This window comes from Danio rerio, chromosome 6 (assembly GCF_052040795.2).
Source record: "Danio rerio strain M-AB ecotype USA chromosome 6, GRCz13ab, whole genome shotgun sequence".
NCBI classification, from domain to species: Eukaryota; Metazoa; Chordata; class Actinopteri; order Cypriniformes; family Danionidae; genus Danio; species Danio rerio.
The window spans coordinates 14,124,327-14,146,277 of record NC_141026.1 but is presented as its reverse complement, the minus strand read 5'-3'; the positions used below and the strand labels follow the sequence as shown (position 1 = coordinate 14,146,277).

General features: G+C 39.3%; 2 protein-coding genes and 1 long non-coding RNA gene across 3 annotated transcripts in view; 1 reads left to right on the top strand and 2 right to left on the bottom strand.

Moving 5' to 3' along the window:
• stk24b (serine/threonine kinase 24b (STE20 homolog, yeast)) overlaps positions 1–21,951 on the bottom strand; it is an 835,587-nt gene that overhangs the window by 64,113 nt on the left and 749,523 nt on the right. The gene's annotated exons all lie outside the window — the stretch shown is intronic.
• ino80db (INO80 complex subunit Db) lies at positions 52–21,502 on the bottom strand. Its single transcript, NM_001080588.1, is given in 10 exon segments — positions 52–2,108; positions 4,716–4,873; positions 5,213–5,445; positions 5,527–5,660; positions 8,692–8,798; positions 12,041–12,247; positions 13,849–13,945; positions 14,032–14,738; positions 18,909–19,155; positions 21,080–21,502. Coding segments are annotated over 9 exon segments (2,532 nt in total). The 5' UTR covers positions 19,127–19,155; positions 21,080–21,502; the 3' UTR covers positions 52–1,437.
• On the top strand, positions 11,505–13,521 carry LOC147843399 (uncharacterized). The gene is made up of 2 exons (XR_015493346.1): positions 11,505–12,462; positions 12,767–13,521. It is a non-coding gene; the product is annotated as an uncharacterized LOC147843399 (long non-coding RNA).

The window sequence follows — 21,951 nt, the reverse complement described above, 5'->3', positions numbered from 1 at the left end:
AACTTGCAAATTGCTGTTGACAGCACATCGAAATAATGAGAGCACACAAAGTCATGGTCATAGCAGTTTTAATTCACACATTTCAAATAAAACAAATAGAATTTCTCTTACACATTGTCTACACACACACACACACACACACACACACCCACATCCAAGCACTTAAGTAACAAAAGTAAACGCATCGATACATAAAAATACCTTGAACAAAGAAGAGGACCATAACATTTTAATAGGTTATAATAAACTTTTTAGTTGACTTGATACATTCAGTGAATAAGTATAAAAAGTATATGAGACGACCCTCGGTGTGCAAGGACATCAGTCAGTATGCCTGTTGGTAAAAGCAGCATTATCTGGTACAACGGCAAGTCTACCCAAACCGTAATTTCATATAATCATCATTCATTTCATAATGACATCGAATCAAGGGTTAACGTTGCTGTTTTCTTTTAAAAGCCCCAAATGTAATTTCATTATATTAGCTGAATTCGATACACTGATATATAGATATTTTCTGATGTGGACTTTCTTCGAAGCCGCTTTGGTAGGAAAGCATCTGTGAAGGACATAAAAATGCAGACTTGGCATGACATAAGGGTGAAGGCATCTTAACTACGCTCTTTAAAAGCCATGACAAGATAACTGACTATAGCTTATTTCCCACAACTGCCACCAGCTAAACACATCGAACACTCAGAATTGAATTTTAACACCCTCATGTAACATTACAGTAACGTGAGAAAGTAACGACTAGCGTGACCGGTCAAAAACAGGCAGTAACTGCCACTTTCGATCGTTTTAAGGGGTGAAATTGTGCATTTTTACGAAGTCTCTAAGGTGTAACTAACTGTATACTTTCCTTGATTTGCGATACACTGATTATAAAAGGTGTTACACAGCTTTTATGGCAGGCACTTCCACTCAGAGCAAGACCCCATAAGTTTAACGGCTACTAAAAGCACATAAACACCATCTGCCAAAAACAACGAGCCATCACAAGGGTACAAAATAGTGATACGACCATGACCCCTTTTCCCCGTTGTGTTTGCCCTTTACCTCTAAACAAGAACCACATATTCACCACACGTTTGTTCACTCATCGATAAAACTAGTTGTGCAGACTGCTACTCTATAAATATATTAAATATGCATTTAAGGATACAAGTGAGATTAATGGCTAAAATCCGACTATGCTTGCTTTTTCCTACTATTTTTGAAGCCGGCGAGGAAGTTTATTGCTTGATGTTCCTTCGTTGTGAGGGGGAAAAAAAAAAAGAAGTGGAGGACTGAGAAGACGAACACAATGACCCTGACATTTTGGGAAAGATAAACGAAAAGAAAATCACCTGCAACATGTTCCCTGAACACTGTGACTATAGCAAATAATTGGTTCGGCCTGAAGTTCAGGCCAGGTCCAAAGGTGGTGCCGGTGTACTACGGTGCGGCTGTAAGTCTGCTGGGATCCCACAGTGCTTGAACAGTGGGAGAAGGAGGAAGGTGCTTGGTTTGGGATGTCGGCGATGTGGTTGTGGAGCGAGTCTGACTGCTTTGAGGCAAAGCAGAGAGGGCCGAACTAGGCTGACAGGGTGTTGAAAGCCCTGTGGGCATCAGCAGACCATCCGAGGCGATAAGGCTGTGAAACTGGGAGGAATCACTGAGGGGAAGAGCGAGAACGCCCCAAGAACCGTGAGAGACGTCTTCATCTTTGCCAAGCGGCAGATTAGCCAGATCTGCTTTAGAGTCCTCCATCTTGGCCAGGAGGTGAGGCTGCCTCTGTGTGTATGTGCTGTCTGTGAGATGTCCCACGGAGGATGGAGGAGTGAGGGGTGGCTGAGGTGATGGTGGTGATGGGGGGAAAGCGTCTTCAGAAGGGTGGAGCAGACTGGGGTCCAGCTCCAGGCTGGAAAGTGTCTCAGCGGAGAGCCGCGCGCTTAGTAGATCCACCACTCCACCCGGCATGCTACGACAGTCTACTCCTTCTACAGGACCGAGCTCGGCCATTCCGCTTAGACATGCAAGGGATTCTGGGTAGGAGCCCATGGCCTGCAGGACGCGAACCAGTTCCTCGGCTTCCTCGGAGGTGGGCAAAAGCTCACTGTTCTTACCTATACAACAAACAAGTATGACTATCAGTTAAAAAACACTGTATATCATTCATTCATTTTCTTTTCAGCTTAGTCCCTTTATTAAATAGGGGTCGCCACAGTGGAATGAACCGCCAACTTATCCAGCATATGTTTTACACAGCGGATACCCTTGCAGCTGCAACCCAACACTGGGAAACACCCACACACTCTTACATGCACAACGGCCCAATTTAGCTTATTCATTTCACCAATAGCGCATGTCTTTGGACTTGTTGGGGAAGAATGAACACTGTACATCAACTGTCTATAAATAGATGAAGCGAGAAAAGAAAATTTAGACCAGAATGAGAAATGAGATAGAAAATAGGTTAAAAAAATGTGAGAAAGTAATATTTGTTTCCAATTTAGCCACAAATTATTAAAGGAACAGTTCCACCAAATTCTGTTAATTCTGTTAATCACTCGCCCTTCAATAAAAATCAAGAAACTTCAATAAAAATCATTATTTTTGTTTAACACGCTCACAAAAGTATTCTTGTAGCTTGATAATATTCCTGATTGACCCATTGGAGGCATATGGTCTGTTTTGGGGATGTTTTGTTGTTATTTTTTTAGGACTGTTGCTGTTTACAAAGGATGAGGGAGCTCTCAGATTTAATCTAAAATATCTTAATATGTGTTCTGAAATAGAACAAAGGTCTAAGTGGTTTGATAGCACATGAAAGTGAGTAATCAAATATGTAATTTTTGTTTTTTTGGGTGAACTACACTTTAATTGTTCTAAGCTGCAATTGATAACATACAATGAAACAAGTGCAGTCTAATTAATAAACAGCAGACTAAATGGCAAAAATTTAATAAATAAATCAATCAATCAAAAACCGACTTGAATCAGTTGAATGGATTTTTTACTGAACACCTAATTAGGATACTAAATCAACTTTAAGCTATTTCTTTCAGTGATGGACTATTTTAATAGATTGCAAAATAAAGTTGCATACATACAAGGCTAGACTCTTTTTATTTATTTATTTTTTGCAAAGGACAGATTAGGCCCAATCCCTGGTTTATACTTCTGCATCGAGCGATCAGCATGACCCATGGCGCAAGCCTTGCACGTAGCCATGCATTTATACTTCATGAATAACACTTCAGAAACGCTAGCTGGCAGTAAGTGTTTGTTCTTCTGTGTCGAGTTTCTTCGCTGGGGTTTTGTTTTTTTCTGAACGCTTCCTTAATGTACAAGTGGCTCAAGCTCGCTCATTTTGAGGCGGGAATCGGTGGACGTGCAACAACTTTAATTATAAGGTAAACACAAAACAAAAGTCCACACTTGTAAAGACTCGCTGCATCAGGCTCGCGCGGCTTACACCTCCGACCACACTCGTCAGTGCTACCAAGCCAACCAATCAAAGAGCTTGCGCTACACGTCGTTGCGACATGTAGTTAAATTTTTTTTGAGAGGTGCGCGTTGGCGTCACCGACGGCCGCGGTGAGGGCTAGTTAACCCCATCAGCCATTACCCCTAAATTTGTGCACTCACATGAAGGGAATGTCCCAATTCTTTTTAGCTTAAAGGCATAGGACTAAGGGGAAGGGCTAGTTAAGACGCCTTTCCACTGCACATGACATATGGACATGACTGTCGGAATACGCCCCCTTCTGGCAGTCGCACAGTATTTTCAGTGTTGTCGTGCACCATGGGAGAGAAGCTGATTCTCACAGAGTCTGAAATAAAGGAGTCCAAAAGCAAGAGCCTTTATTCTCTGTGCGTTTACATGGTTTAATGAATGAATGAATACTAGAAACTTTTAGACCCCTAAAATATTGGAGGATGTGGAGACAACATTAAAATACATGTTTTTATTACTTTCTCACTTACATTTATGAACAGAAATGTTTTTTTTTTAGTATAGACTTTTTATAATTACAAAAATAACCAAATAAACTCCTATTTCTCATCTCGCGCACATGGACCTGCTTTTACAACACTGGAATGCATCACATTCGGTCGGCCGGTCGCATGCGGTCTAGTCGCAGGAGTTCAAATATTTCAAAAAACATTAAAAATTCGGATCCGCAGCTCAAATCAGATCCGAATTTTCCGCATACGGAGATGATCGGAAGGCCACGCAGCGCCCAGACTACTTTCCATTGGAAATGAATGACTTCCGGTCTGTTGCTTGTCGTGTGCAGTGGAAAGGAGGCTTTAGCCCTCGAAACTGAAGTCTTTCAGGACCTCACTCGAAACCAAGCAGTACGAAAATTTTCCAGAATGCACCATCTACAGCGGCAGCATAGCTGCACATGGAAGTCGAGAGATGCACACATTAGCATTTTTGTCATTATTATGAATTTTTAGATCGCGATGACATTTGATGACGTGGACAGGTGTTGTAGTGCTGTCCCAATTCTTAGGGGTAAAATTTGAAGCCCTTCCCCATCACACTCTGTTTCAAGAGCCAAGGGAAAGAGGTAGAGGAACAAATAGAATTGAGATTGGGCCATTAAACACATCAAAACTACTAGACATTTACAATGTTATAAAATACCTCTTTTAAACTGTAAATATTTTTCTATTATGTGACTATTAGGCCCATATTGATACCCTGCTCCAAATCTTACCTTCAAAAAGATCAAAGTCCTGCAGGTCATCAGGGAGTCGAGGAAGAACATCAGAGAAATCCTCCTGATTCAACTCCAGATCGTGTGGAATGTCACTGATGTCATTGGTGATGTCATCCGGAAATTCATCCGCACTTAAATCAGGTGTTAAAGGGCTCCTGAAAAAACACAAGCAGACAATGAGTGCGTTTACATTCATACAGAATGCCTTTTTCCAATCCATTGATTTTCAATGTAAACATGCAGCTGATGAACGTACATCACGATTACGCTCATGGCGTGCGTTTTTTAGATGACGTGTCAAGTTAAGAGAACTGTACATCAATGTCAGTTCCAAAGCAGTAGACCAATCAGAAAAAGTCGGAGGTGGGACATGCATTACAAGTTTACGTTCACAGGCATTCAGTGGCTATATCTGGATACCTTCGTGCTCTACTTTTTTCAGTTTGAATGAGCCCTTAAACACACCCACAGATGCAAACACACTGGGCACTCACCTTATGCCAGAGGGCTGACTGGGCAGGCACAGGATAGAAGGCAATGCCAGATTACCCTGGGGCAGAGCGGGAGGGATGGGTTTCTGAGGGCGCCTCTGTGTTCCTCTCTTGCCTTTCTTCTTATGCTTCTTACTGAGTGCTGGAGGCTTGGCTTTCTTCAGTGGCCTGTGCCGCTGGATCTGCTGGTGGTGGTGGTACGTTCTCCGGCTGATGTCACCTCGGAGGAAATTGTCCTGTAAAGTAGCGTCATGGTTACATGCGCCATCAGCAAATGTTTCTTATGCAACAAAGGTTTTTTTTTTGTTTTCCCTCACCATTTTCTTGGCATGCTCATCACAGAGCGGCGTCTGGTGTGTGATGTCAAAGACTGGGATGGAACACTGAGCTCCATCTGCAAAGCGAGCCGTACAGCTTGAGAACAGCTGCTGAGAACGGTTCTGAAGGATATCTACAGGGAGGCATTAAGGACACTATGCAGGGAATGGAGAGAATCGTAAAACGTTTAAAAGTCACATTATTCAACCCAGCCTCTTTAAATTGCTGAGGCTCTGCGCTGGATGCGGAAATTCGAAATTCATCCAAAACCAAAACGATTGGCTAAATTTGGCTTGGTGTGTTTCAACCAGCATCCTATCAGCTTCAGATTATTAAAGGTGCAGTGTGGAAGTTTGACATCCAGTGGTTGAACTAGGTATTGCACTCCTGATTCTAAACACATACAAGGGCAGGTTGCCAGATTGATGACATCAACAGAAGCTAGCCTGACTATTGAGTCTTAAGGCTGTTTTAAGGCTGATTTAAATCATGTTCAAGATGAAAGAAACAGTACGCGATAGACGAAATATTTTCATATTAAAGAGAGTTTTTATCCTAAATTACACCTGAATTTTATATTTTAGAAACGGCTTTGTTTCTTGCAGCTAACCAACAGAAAATTTTGTACCTGATAACTATGTACACCTCATGTGCTTTATTCAGTGTTCACTTGGCACAATTATTGCCATACAACTGAAAGCAGCAGCAGATAGTTCACCTTAGATCTTGAAAATGAAATCAACTATTTGAAATTGAACTTTAAAACTGTGACTCAGTGCAAGCCTACACATATCAGTGATTTAGCATGTTCATTTAATAACGTTAAGAAGGTTTAATATGAATTAATTAGACTATAAACCTTACCATTTTGTTGGAGTGCAGTAAGCGCACTATTCTGTGCTTTTGAATGGCTGTATTTAAATTTCTATCGTGTTTTGTCAGGTGCAAACAGCCAAATTGCTTATCCCTGCACATTTTATCATGTATTGTGTTGTTAGGACACAGGGTTACAAGGTAACCTGCTCATCTAATGTTTAATATTTATATTATTTGCTCATTATTAACTATCTCATGTGGAACTCTGAATCTGCATCTCATTTCGGGGCTGCTACTCTCCAAGAAAGGTCGAATTTTTGGTTTTGGGCGTTGAGACCCTTTCTGACAGAATGAATAAAATATGCGATTTTCCACCAAGACAACCCGGGGTGCTGAAATATAATTGGCTAAACTTGCATTGGGCAGGTTAAAAGGACTAAAAGAAAGACAGACATTCCAGCAGGGAATGCACATTTTTAAAACAGAATATCTGACTTCAGCATTGTTTTTCAGATAAACAAGAATGTTCACTTAACATGATTCTTAAATATCTGCAAACATATTATTTTATGTTTTAGAAGAGTCAAAAACTTTACATACAGCACCTTTATTAAAAAAAAATAAATAAATAAAATCCTGCATCCCAATTCAGATACTATCCAACCTAAATTGTAGGGCACAATGATATATTAGTATATAATTGCAATTGTTGTTTAGTTAAATTTGTGTTTGGCTTGCACATCATGTAAGGAAAGTACGGTGATGTTAAATTAAAATGGTCGTGCCCAACTGAGTCTGGTTCTCTCAAGGTTTTTTTTCTTCACTCCCATCAGGTGAAGTTTTTTTTCCCTCTCCGCTGTCGCCACTGGCTCGCATGGTTCAGGATTGGTAGAGCTACGCATCGATGAATTTGCTCTTCAGTGTTTGAACTCTCAGTAATGATTAAATCACACTGAACTGAACTTAAACATTAAAAACTGAACCACACTGTTCCAGTTACTATGACCATTTATGCGAAGCTGCTTTGACACAATCTACATTGTAAAAGCGCTATACAAATAAAGCTGAATTGAATTGATGTGATCAGTAGTAAATTTACTCCAAAAGGCCAGAGGGCGCTCTCAAGTTATGCAGAAAAACCAAATATGCCTTGAAAAAACCCAGGAAATACTGGTAAATCTTTATAGCGTAGGATAAATATAAGATATAACTGCTTTTATTTGACTCAGCGGAATTAATAAACACATGACCACGACGACATATAAAGAGATCAGATGTACTGTCGGAAATTTCCATTGAAAATGAACAATTTTCTCAGCCTTCTTTGTATATGTTGTGTTATTTCACTTTAAAGACCATGAAAATGACTTATCCTTTCTATAAAAGTGAAATTACTGAACCTACACACAGGAGCCTGATAAAAATGTTAATTTTAGAAGAAAATTTCAGACAGCATTTAGAAGTTTTTGCAACTCTAAAGTTCTTATTTAATAATTTTTTCTGTTAACAATGTATGTAATGATGCAATGCTTCTGTCACTGCTATTATAGAAATATGTTGCGTGCTTTATTCTGTGTGAGAAGACATTTCACAGAAGGAAGCTACTCGACTGAAGCTATGAAGTAACTTTTGACTAAAAACGTCATTATATGTGGCATTTTATATGTGGCTTTTGGGTATAACATTAGCAACATTCACCATTTGTACTCTTAACTGCTAAAACCGCACATAATATATTGTGCGTTGGGCTCGAATTCAATTAAAACAACAAACTCTGGTAAAAAAAAAATGTAAACAAACTACAAACACATAGGATGAGCAAGACCAACCGTCAAGAGACTTCAGTCATTTTTTGTTAGAATGTTTACTAATTCACATCTGGCCAACTGGAAAATCTTTAAATCACGTTTTCAGTGATATATTTCGTTGGCAACAACAATGTGAACTTGTATAAAGATGTGTTTGGAGTAACTACTATATGAATAATTATCCAAAGACCTAAGGAGATTTCTTTGCATGAAAGACTTGCGAATGGCAGATTAACCTGCTGCTGTATCTACAAAATAATAGGTAATGAAATATGAAAGAAATGTGGATGATGTGTCGAGATGATTGACAGGTCCCTTAACTAAGTATCAAAATGGTTAATAAGGAAGTAGTATGCCCCGAAGTTCTGTTACACACTCAAAAGTATGTACGTTTACTTCACAAATAAGTACATACTTTGAGAATGTAATGTGAAATGGGATACAGCAAATTTCACATTCTGAATGCAGAAGAACAGTCAAATCTGTAAGAGTTTTGTGCACATTTAAGTTGAGCGTTGACTCTAAGTTTTGAGAGGATACGTTGAAAGCAGTGCCTGGTGAATGGTAAGGCTGAGTTTCTGCAGTTTTCGCCTTTCACAACAGCCTGACACAACCCTGAGTCATCTCCAGCCAACGATACTGCAGTGCTGTGGAAGAAATACACATATAGGGAAACAATTACTGCAACAGGAAAACTTAAATGCCATTGTGAATGCTACGTCACAAGTGTAAATCTGATGTTTCATCACAATACGGTCTGATATTGAATCTCTCCGTAATACGATATTTGCAGATGCGGCAAAACTTGAAGCAATATGTGATCCTTTTTCAATGACATTGGCTGTTTTCATCCACGAATATTAAAGTTAGCTTTGGGAACAGATTTAAAAAAATGGCAAGATGCACATACAACTGTAAATGGCCATTAAATTAATGTATCATTTTTTGTTCAATAAGAAAACCTAAACGATCATGAAAAAACATTACAGATTACGTGATACACAACAAAAGAACTGAAAGGTGCAGCAGAATATCTTGACTAACCAGCAGATCAGTATCAATGCAAATCATCTGAAACATTGTTTTAAGTGAAGTTTCACAAACTAATTTCGAGAGCAGCACATGATGTGATTGATCGCCGCTGGTCTGTCATCTGTAATCATTAGTAAGCCAAACGGATCATTCCAAACTCACTATAAATAGCCCAACTAACATTACTCCCTCATCTTCGCTTTTTACAAGAATTCCCCCATCCACCCCATCTCCTCCTTTCCTCTTTAACATCAACAGATCGCTGTGCCGTTCACACTACATGACTTGACTGTGTCTTTTAATCGCTGTGGTGTTCACACTACGCAACACTACATGAATGATCCACAAGAGGGGGGTCACACACTACATGATCTGACAACAACTCATTCCCCAACAGCTCATTCAAGCTACCAAACCACAGCCAATGAAATTTCGAGGGAGGAGTCGTAAGAAAAAGCTGAACACTATTGGCTGCTTGTGTGCTGATTACATCACTGACAGCGTTTCAAGCATTCGAGGAAGCATTTAAAAACATTGTCAAATACGCTGATGCATCAGCGGATCAATCACTCATCTGCAAGGTTCTAATGGATAAAAACACAGAGTTTTTAATTTTTGTAATTGTATAACTCTTTGAAATTAAACTAACATATCTATACCACCCTGGCATTTTCTAACTATTAGTGTATTTCTTTCTGACATTGTTTTTTTTTTTTTTATTTATTACAAAACAGTAAAGAACTGAGCATTTCTGCCTTAAATTACTATATTGGTCAAAATGACTGCATGCATGTCTGATACTTTTCGCTGTGACTTTAAATATGTGTGCATTTTTTTGCCTAGCAACTTCCTGCTAACATAAACAAAACTTTCTGATGGCAAAAACATCAATTTACTTCAGATATCTTTCAAAACAGCATATTCTGTGAAGCGAAATGGCTTTCATTTTCACTTTTAAACAGGAGCTAAGAACTTTGCATGTTCTAGTATGTTAACTACATATTTATAGGCTGTATTACCAAAAAAGATTATATTTTGAGGGTAATGGTGTCATTAAATATGATGCCAGACATTCAAAGCTTAATTTTAATATCTCAATAATAGCTTTGAATGTAAATATGTTGTGACAATATGGCGTTTCATATAAGAACGATCAGAATGAGCAGTATGGTAATTCTAATAGTTACAGAATTCTAGTTTCACTGTTAATATATCCTACTCTCATGTCTGTGTTAACGCAGAATGAAGCTAGTGCACCGGTGCCCATTCTGACCAATCACAGATGTTTCTGCTGAGCTCCTGAGCACACAGGCATTCAGATCATGCTGATTTGCTCTCTCATTGGCTGCAGCTCGTCACTACATCTGACCACACGTGGGGTTGAGTCGGCCGACTGCTCTGAAATATTCAGCATGCTAAATATTGGATTTCCGTCTGCGAGGTGTTGGCGACGCGTCAGCGAGCCTCGTTGATGTTTAGTTCAGTAGTTCACACATAAAGACTGGCGAGTGCCGTGCACCCGCAGATTTCTTCCCGATCACAGCCCGATCCGTCGGCAAGCTCGTTATCTTCCAAATCAGGCTTAAAATCCTGTAGTGTGAACTAGGCTTTAGGGCTTACTCACACCGTGCCCAGGCCCATTTCCCGGATCGTTTGAGAAGTGTGAGTGCTCTGATTCGGGTTCAGTTGGCCCGCCATGGCCGGGTTGAAAGAGGTGTGCCAGAGCACGGTTTACTTGGGCTCAGGCGTGGTACGCTTGTAGTGTAAGTGCAAAGCCCGAAACTGAAGACGAGACGTGACTTTTATGGGACTGTTTCAGATGAATTTATTAATCATTCTTACTGTTCAATTAATGCAAACTGTCATAGATTATTAAAGACGCAAACCCCTCACTGCACGACAGCTGCACCTTTAGCAAACCTTCTAATTCCTGCAGTGAGAGGACTTTATAGTTGTTTATGAGTGTCAAAATTGGCTGATCTGTTTGGTGAAATATTTGACTGTGTCACTGCATATCAAATGACTAAAACAAAATAACTAAAGAAATCTCCACTGTTCTGAGCGAGAGCACTTCTTACTGAACAGCGCATCATCGATGACATAAGCGTGCTCAGGCCCGAATGCATGCGAGTGTGGGCCATTGGGGAAGACGGGAAGGGGAACAAGAGTGCTTCGGTTCGGTTCAAGGCAACAGGTACATAGTGTGAGTGTGCCCTTACTGTGTTTTGTCGGAGTGCTCTGAGGTACAAATATTTTAAATAGGAAAAAAGTGATAAGCTTCCCCAGTTGCACATAACTGTTAATTTTTATATATAAATATCTTCTGATAAAGCTACAAAAGGGAAAGTAGTGTTGGAGATGTTTGTATATTTTTTGTTGTTGTTAACTGTCTTTTCAGTTTTGTGCAAATGCATATAAAAAACAACGTATAAAAAAGAAGTTCAGAACAAAACAAAAAAAACAGTGAGGACAAAATAAAAAACTTTTAAAGATTTAAGGATCACACTGCAGCCCCAAAATATGAAATAATTGTCTTTTTTTTAACTTTGCAACTATCCTTTTATCACCACAAGAACCCATTTGTCAGTAAAAAGTTTTTAATCATTTAAAAGAGAATAAAAAAATGGAAACATTTTCACACAAGTATATCCATGATTTACTATTCAAAAATAAATCCAGTAGCACGGTTTGTTGTAATACTGTTTTGTTTATAACTATTAATTTTATTTACAATATTACAGTTTTGACATCTTTATTTTACAAATATTACATCAATGCATTATATCAATAGTCCTTTTGTTAAATCCGTCTTTGTGTATTGTTTCATCCCTAATGTACATGTGTTTGTGATGGTTACCTGGAGGGTGCGGAGGTCACTTGATGTTGTTCCTGAATAAGCTGTGCGGTTTGGTGAGGTTCTTCTCTTGCTGCCTGCACTAGGGCTTTACGAAGAGCATGCTGAGATCTCCTCTCCCTCCTGAAGCCCCTCTGCTCCCTGCAAAGGTGCATGTGTTTCTGTCTCAGGTACGAGCAGAAGCCTGCCAAACGCTCAGCCCGGGACCGGCTACCAATGTCAGAAAGGAAAGAGAAATCATCAGATCAGTTTTTTTTTTTTAAATCAATTGGTGTGTTGAAGAGGGGAAATAAGGATTCAGGGCATTCCAGAAATTTGAAAACATAAAATTCAGTAAACAAGCATGTTGGTGGCCGGGCCTTGCATTTATATAAAGAGATCTGTCATCGTTTACTTCCACTTGTTCCAAACTTGTTACCAGGACCGTGCAGAGACCGTCTGAAGGGCATGTGCAGGATAAATTTTTTGAAGAGCGGGGGGGGGGGGGGGGGGAGGAGGATGCGCGCGTACTGAAGAGCGGTGTTGTCGCGCGCGTTCTGATAAGCTGTGTAGTCGCGCGCGTACTCAGACCGGTGTTGTCACGCGCCTACTGAAGAGCGGGACCGAGAGTGTGCCGCGTCGCGGGGGCACTTTTGATCATTTTGGAAGGGCACTTTCTATCCAAGACTAAAAAGGGCATGTGCACTGCACAGGTTGAGCCCTATGTGTGCACGTGCCTGCTTGTTACAGTTCTTTTTTCTGTTGAATGCAAAAGAAGAGACACTGGAGAATGTTGGAATAAAACAGCCATTGACTTTCATTGTATTTTGTGTTCCTACTATGCATGTCAGTGGCTGCTTTTCTCCAACATTCTTCAGAATATCTTGTTTTGTGTTCATTTGAGGAAAAAACTCATAAGTTTGGAACCACTTTATGAAAAATAATTCAGAAAACTCAACACAAAACAATCGCTCAGACATGATTTAACATACAGTTGAAGTCAGAATTATTAGCCCTCCTAAATGATTAGCCCCTCGTTTATTTTTTTCCCTAAATTCTTTTTAATGGAGAGAAGATTTTTTCAACACATTCACAAAATAATAGTTTAAATAACTCATTTCTAATAAGTGATTTATTTTAGCTTTGCCATGATGACAGTAAATAATATTTGCCTAGATATTTTTCAAGACACTTCTATACAGCTTAAAGTGACATTTAAAGGCTTAACTAGGTTAATTAGGATAACTAGGAAGGTTAGGGTAATTAAGCAAGTTATTGTATAACCATGGTTTGTTCTGTAGACTATCGAAAAAATATATAGCTTAAGGGGGCTAATAATTTTGACCTAAAAATGTTTGTTTTTTTATTATTTAAAACTGCTTTTATTCTAGCCCAATTAAACAAATAAGACTATCTTCAGAAGAAAAATTATTATCAGACATACTGTGAAAAATTCCTTGCTCCGTTAAACATCATTTGGAAAATATTTTAAAAAGAAAAGAAAATTTCAAAGGGGGCTAATAATTCTGACTTCAACTTTTTGTCAATATCTTAGACATGCAGTTCAGTTTAGGACTAGCCTTAACGATTGTCTTTAAAACTGTGTGTGAAGTGTCAAGTGGTTCCAAAGCTGAAAACTGTTGAAACCGGTAATCGTTGGCTTCCATAGTAATAAAAACAAATACCATGAAAGTCAATGGATACCAGTTTCCAACATTTTTCAAGTGAAGTGTGAGTAAATGATGACAGAACTATCCCTTTAAGTGTATCATCACCTCCTGAAAACAAAGACATCTATTATAATGTGTTTGGCAGTGGAGTATGGATTGTACCTTTCCTCAGAGCGCTTCTCTTGTAGTCTCTGGCACTGATATGACACTAGTTTCCAGTCGCCATCTTCCTCCTCGCTGTCTTCTGACCAGTCAAGCCCTGGAACACAAGCTGCGTTTTGTCACAAAAACAATTCAATCCAAATTACCCTTTAAATGTCAAAGTCTCAGGCCACAGTTGCTTACCTAAATGTGAGTTCAGGTCTTGAAACCTCCCCTTGTGTTGGTCCATCAATCTATGTAACTTCTTTAAACACGGAGCTTGCTGTTGCATGGCAACAGTGCATTTTTTGATTAATCGACTTTGTGTGTCATCGCAACATGGTGCCATCCCTGAAGCTGCAGGGACAACCTTTTTGTCAAAAGCATGATTAAGGTCCAGTTTAATCTTGTTATCAGTTGAATCTTTCGAGCCCTGATGGGTGTCCTGAAGACTTGATGAGGTTTTGAATAATGAACCTGAACGAACTGTAGGAGTTGCTGCGCGGGGGGAGGAGGGGTTTATGGGTGTTTGTGTGGCTCTTCCAGTTAAAAGAGGAGGGAGACAAGAATGTGAAAGGGTTGAAGGAAGAGAGGAAGTTCTGAGATGGTTTGTGTCCACGCTGTGATCTTGCTGCTTCTGTTTATGGTTCAGAGTTTCTTGAGGTTTCTTCAGGAATGCGCCACTTGATTTTAACATTTTTTCTTCCTTGTAAAAAGCAAAGGGATCTGAGGGAAGTAGACAAACCAGGGCAGGTGGAGGGGATGGAGGTAAAATCTCAAGTCCGTTGTGGGTCTTCAGAGCCAAGGATGGAACAGTGATATTGAGGGCCAGAGACTCGATGGTATCTTGTTTCTTCTTCCGCTCCTTCTTGGGAAGGACACCCATAACCTGAAGGTGACTATTACAATACCTGAAAGAGAAATACACTGATTTTAGTATCCTTTTAACTAGGGATGTCCCGATCAGATTTTTTTGCCTTTGAGTCGGAGTCATTTGATTTGAGTATCTACTGATACCGAAACCTGATCCGATATTTCTATAATACAAAAAAAAAAGAATAAATAAGAGCGAAGAAACAGATCCAGGATGTGCCAGTAATGTGCTTTTAGGAACTGTAGATGCATAACTACAGATATCAAATATACAAATATACAAATATCTGATGTTAAATCATACTAAACATTTACTATTTTAGGTCTGTTAGGATTACTTAAATGATTTACATTTGTTAAATGCCAGAATAATGATTTTTGATTAATAATGAAAGATTTTTTTGAGAATTTTTAATTAATTTCTAGACAGTCAAAAGTTCATTTCTTTGGTATTTTTTTTGCTTTGCTTTTAAACTGTGTAACTTTGGTCAAATGTTTTTGGTATCCTTCCACAAGCTTCTCACAGTAGTTTGAAGGAATGTTGGCCCTCGGACAAAACTGGTGTAACTGAGTCTGATTTGTTTGCTGTCTTTCTCACACAAGCTTTTTCAACTCTGCCCACAAATTTTCTAAAGGATTAAGATCTGGGCTTTGTGATGGCCACTCCAAAACATTCACTCCGTTGTCCTTAAACCACATTTTAACTAATTTGGCAGTGTGCTTAGGGTCATGGTTCATTTGGAAGACCCATTTGTGGCCAAGTTTTAATTTCCTGGCTGATGTCTTGAGATGTTGCTTCAGTATTTCTACATAATGTTATTTCTTCATGATACCATCTCTGCTGTGAAGTGGACCAGTCCCTCCTGCAGCAAAACAGCCCCACAACATGATGCTGCCGCCCCCATACTTCACAGTTTGGTCGGTGATCCTATTCTAGTAAGCTTTCTCCTTTGTCCTCCAAATGTAACACTGGTCATTATGGCCAACAGTTCAATTTTAGTTCCATCAGACCACAAGACATGTCTACAAAAATTTGTTTTTTTCCCCCAGTGTATTTTAGCAAATTGTAATCTGGCTTTTTTGTTGATTCTGGCTTGTTGATTTTCCCATGTTGTCACAAAAGGAAGCAGTGTGTTTGAGGTTTTCCTTAAATACTATTCTATTGTGCTTCCAATTAACTCAAATGTTGTCAATTAACCAATCAGCAACTTCCAAAACCTTAACACCATCATCTGAGCTTTTTCAGAGGCATAATAATCTTATTGTGTGTAAACTTGACTTTCAGGAAAAGTTATAACAATTTCTCAAAAAATCTCTCTTTCATTATTCTGCTATTAAGCTGTCCAGAAACAAATGTGACAATCCTAACTTACCTAAAAGAGAAAAAGTTTAGTCACATTAACATCTGACTTTTTTAAATGGTTATGTGCATATTTATACAGTGTATGTAAACTTCTGGTTTCAACTGTATACACATATATATCTGAGTTTTAATTTGTAGGTAACATCTGAAACCACGTGATCAAGCCCGATTTCAGATAACGTGATCGGATCTGGACATCCCTATTTTTAACCCATGTTAACTGTTCAAATTGACTACCGCTTTCTTATGCTTGTGGCTGTTTTTGCCCCATTGACTTCCATTATAATGACATTTTTTGATTGCAAAGGCATGATAGCATATAATCATGCATAAGACTGAGCGACTAATCGAAAAGTAATCGAAATCGACATTCAGAACCTATAATCAATCAAATTTTTTCAGGTATATCTTTACAATTACTTTCCTTACCGTGTGTGAAATCATTTGACCCAGCTCTGTCAAGCCCGAATAATACTTATTATATTATGATTTACCCTTCTGCCAAGGGCTCGTGTACAGTCCGGCGAAGGCTTCGCATACCCACGCACCTCACAAAAAATGTACTTGCACGTCACAACGACACGAGCTTTGTGATAGGGCGGTTTGGTAGCGGTGACGACGATGGGCTGTGCAGAGAGCTGCGTTTTAGGCAGTGTGTGTTTTAATTTCAGATGTTCAGCGTTGATATTCAATAAATAATCACAGATAGTGGATAGTGTGTAAATTTTAAAATCAAGTACTGCACCCTACATTCAAAAATCTCTCTCTTGTAAAATGTGAGCATATTTACTGTACAAAACTTGCCAGGGAACTATGTAAAAAGGAAATTGAGTAAATAAAATAATTGCTTATTAATCGTAATCGAGTTAAAATGTTCAATTAATCAAGATTTAAATTTTAGGCCAAATCGCCGTGACCTAATCATGCATTCTTGATTGTTGCTGGTTTTCCCTGTTGGGAAGAGGTCAAATGTGTAATTTTTACTGTTGATCATCAGTTGGTAGCAACAACCCTTTAGATAGACCTGTGCAAAAACGTTTCTGTGTTCTATGATGTAAAACAGCAGATCATACACATAAAAGTGTCCAAGAAGATGTCCAAAATCTTTACATGCATTGACCTAGAGACTGTTTAGATGCATGTCACTGATGAAAAGACGACTGATGTTTACTGTATGATGACCGAAACAGTCTTAAACACCCAGCAGGCAAAAGACGTCAACATGACACCAGGGGCCTGTTTCAGAAAGGAGGTTAAGTGAAAACTCAGAGTAGTTTAACCCTGAAATGAGAGAAACTCTGGGTTTTCCGTTTCAAAATGGCAGGTTTGTTAAACTCAAGAAATCAGGGTAAGTCAAGCCTGTTTCTGAAAGAAGGGTAACTTTAACTCAGAGTCAGTTACCGTGGTAACTTACTCTGTGAATCTAAACTGGTCCGGAACAGGTTTTATTCTCTAAACTCTGAGTTTCTGTCGGTCTCCTCCCCTTTTTTAAAGATGAAGCGGTATTTCTCGCCTTAGCCTTATGTTTCCACACACCTATTTTAGAGCTCATTTTGGAGATGTGCATAAAAATGATTGATGGAAACGTCATGATGCACATAACTTTTAAAAATACATATAATAAAACATGTGCATAACTGAGTAGGATAAACTTTTATTTTTTGATAAGAAAAGATGCGCATAAACTACGAAGTGCACTTAACAAATTACAGTATGTACATTAAAAACAGGTTTGTTAGAGATGATGATGAAAATGTGTGTGAATAGACAAACCAGCAGACTGAGCACACTGTAGAACATCTTAAATGTTGTTTTAGTCATTCTAAAATGCCTTGACTGTTTCAGTATTAGTGTATAATATTAATTACCTCAGAGCGTCTAGAGCGTGTCAAGATCTCCGCGTCTGGCCTTAAACGCCCCCACGTGTTCATTGTGTGTCAATTGTCTTCTGAGGCGCAAGTACATTAATTAAATAAAAAATCATTGACGCAGCTTCTTCTACCGCAGTAAATTCTGTTTTTACTGTTGATATTTGGTGCAAGTAATTCAGGAAGTGACGATTGTGTTCTCTTTGACTCGTTGGCTGCTTTATTAGAATCTTTTAGGCGTTATTCCAGATTTGCACAAATTTATGTAAGCCTGTATTTTGATGGAAACACAGCTATTGCCTACATTTTTGTCACACACAGAACAAAGTCACGTACGAGGCTTGTCCTTTTTTCATAAATAATTAGCTTAATTAGTTTCACTAATGGTTGCTTCATTTTTAAATATATACACTCATATTTGCTACAACTTTGCATGAGCAGATCAAGTTCAGTCGGAGAAATAAATAGTGATCTCTTTTATAAGATGTTGCCATAGTCATTCATAATATCTGTGCTCTATTGATGCCTTTTTATAGTCACAGTGTGCACGCTTGACTCTGAGTTGGTCTACTCAAAGTTGATTGACCTAACTCAGATCAGCTGTTCTGAAACTGAAAACTCAGAGTTTTTAATCTCTCGGTAAATCAACTCAGAGTTCAAGTTTTAACTCCAAGTTGTTTGAACCTCCTTACTGAAACAGGCCCCGGATTGCATGGGTGTCATGACTTTGTAAATAAAGTGTCATTATAATGGAAGTCAATGGGGCAAAAACAGCTCCAAACATAATGAAATAGTACATTTTCTAAGCATTTTCCCAAATTATGTGTTAAAAAAAGATTTGTCACCAAACACAAAGAAAGTTACGGCCAAATTAGTACTCAAAATTCGCCCAGAGTGGATGAAAACATCCCCAACAGCACACAAAGGTTAAACATGCAGATTATTTTCGTTTAATAAATGTTATTCCAAAAACCTACTTGCGTTCGTGAGCCTTGGGTATTGGGTTGGTGCAGCGCTGGCTATTGTACTTGGCTACATATTCGCACTGCCTGAAGGGAGCAGTTCGGTCCTCGAGCACATGGCGGATGCAGAAAGCATAACCGTTGAGCCTGCGCTGCTTGCAGAGCTTTGGACTGTATGAGCACAGAGGCTTGTGGTCCACCTCCGAGTAGTGGATGTGTTTGCCTTCATACATCCCAGGGCTGGAACTCTCCGGAACATCAGCTGAGGAATTAACGGCATGTGAATGAGACACAATTATGACAAAAACGTGAGTAATTTACAAAAGGTCCACCAATATATATGTATGATGGGTGCTGACCCCATATTTCAAGCTTCGCATCATGAATGATTAGTATTCAAAAGTATTTTTAATATAATTCAAAGTATTTTTAATTGATTTGAGTTAATTTTTAAAATAATGCTTTTCCATACAAGATTCTGAGTCAAAAATAACTTACTACTTTTAATATTGTTCAGTTTATTATACACACACTGTGCAATTTGGACATCAGTTCTATAAAACAATATGGATTCTGACTGACTGTCTATGTTAATCAACTGGAGAAAGAGATCATTCCAAATCTGACGCCAATTATATAAAAATTTTATTATAATAACTATATTCCTTTCTGTGAACGTTCCTTTAGCGTATGGTGCCCTTTGTTTCTCTAACTATTCACAAAATCAAAAGGTATGTGATATCTACACTTTAAATTAGATTTAGAGTTTGAAAACCATGTAGTGTATACCAGAATTTACATGATCCATTTTATTAAACTCAATTGCAGGAAACTCCAGCTTGATCCTCCAGCTTGATCCTGAAGTTCGGCTAAACTGTCCCTACTAAAAAAAAAACAGCTTAAACCAGCCTAGGCTGGTAGGCTAGTTTAAGTTGGTCGACCAGGCTGGTTTTAGAGGGGTTTTGGCCATTTCCAGCCTGGTCTTAGCTGGTCAGGCTAAGAGATGACCAGCTAAAACCAGCTTGACCAGCCTTGCCATGCTGAGAGCCCAGCCAAAACCAGCTATGTCTATGTCTATATGGCCAGCCTGGTTTAAGCTGGATTTAGCTGGCCATTTTCCAGCCTGACCAGCTAAGACCAGGCTCGTTGGCCAAAACCCCTCAAAAACTAGGCTAGTCAACCAGCTAAAACCAGCCAACCAGTCTAGGCTGGTTTAAGCTGGATTTTTCAGCAGGGATATACTTTACACAGACACATAATGATAGCTAGTTGACATTTAGAGAGCAAGTAAATCAAAGCTCTCAGATCTTGAATAGCACTTACTAATGTATACAAAACCATAAAGGTTATGTCTCTATAATCAAAGTCGACCAGCTATAAAACCATGAACACAAAAATTATACACTTGCTTATCCACGTCAAGTGACATTCAATTTAAAAAGAGCTTTCATTATAATCACCTCCGACATTTAACAAATCTGAACTCTGCGTTTCAAAGCACCCCTAAAAGCATGCAGTGTGTAGGTTACTCGGCAAAAACAGCTCAAATCATTAAATATTAAAGTGACAGGAAGACGGGAAAGTAACCCCTGTTTTAAGCAATCAATGACACTTTAAAAACAGCTGGTGTAAGCAGAGCTTTTAGCAGGTGAAGCACTAAATCATAAAACGATGGCTCATAAAAGAGTTTGGGCAGAGTACAATACGTTTGACATGCAAAGCAACTTTGAAAACGCAAGGGGACGGTGGACAACCCGCCTCCTACTCTATCATGTACTTGGGCAGCACTATCAGTTACTTTTGAGGCAAGGATTGAGCAAGTTGGGTGTAGCGCCGAAGTAACACTTTTGATTCTTTTAACGGAAAGATACGGTCAAAAAATGTAAAGCGGAAGAATGCTATTCTTTGTTGCGACGTAGAAACATTTCGGCCGTATTTTGAAACTTTGTAACGTTTGTCGGAGTACTTATTTAAGTGGCTAAGCCGCTCGGGACCGATAATAAGCAATAATACCCGTCCACCGAAAATACGCCTCGTCGACTACCGGAGACGTTTGAAAGTTTCGAGGGTCTTTAATTCGGAGTACTTTCGCGCATTTGCGTTGTAATAATATTACAAGAAAAACCGGTTTCCGATACACATTTTGTCAACAAATGTTCCTTTATTTGTGCGTAATTCGTAGTTACCGTTGGCCTCTGAAACCTTCCGAATCCCCCCGAGTCGAGTAACGAGGCACCCGCCTTCCAGTGCGCGATAAGCGGGCTTCCGCCTTCACTTGAGTCCGATGCTTCCCGGCAGCCGCTCAGCCTTCGGTCGCTGCGGCCTGTGCTAAACAAGCTACGCTGATCTTTTCATACGGTCGACGGCTACTGCTCTCAACGGGGCTATTCAGCCTCTACCTATCCACTCTCCGCTAGCGGAATTACTTTTTAACGCATGCATTTAATTTTATACGAATCCTACAGGCACATCTTTGTCGATTATTGAACTAAAACTAGCCGTACACAAGGAGAAGGGGGTGTTGGTTTAGTCATCGGATGCGAGGCTTCTTACAGCACAACTACAGGCACTGGGGGGACATGACAACAGCCGACAGTGCAACAACAACCTCTGCAACCATTTTGGAATTCAACTTTGTATGTTCATTGTCGGCTTTAAGAAAGATGACAGACCTCGCAAACACACAATACAGATTGAACATTTGACTGTCTGTCTGTCTGAAGTGTTCAGGCCGGCGAGAAGTTTTATTTAAGCCGCACACATTGATTTTAAGTTTGAGGGATCTCCCCCAAAGTCTTTTCCGACAGCCTCCTCTTACGCGTCTCATCCATGCCTGGAATGACATCACCAACTTCAAATTCACTGCAATCTCACGTGCCAAGATAACATTAGTTTGTGTCAATTTATATCGCTGCTATTTCAACAAACTGTTATCAAGACGACATAGCTCCAGATAAAACCTCTAAGGCAGGTGAGAGTGGGTGCAAAGAGATTTCGAAGTGTGTCTAAAGGTTGCCCCCTATCAATCCACTTCAGTGATGTCAGCATGATCTTAATA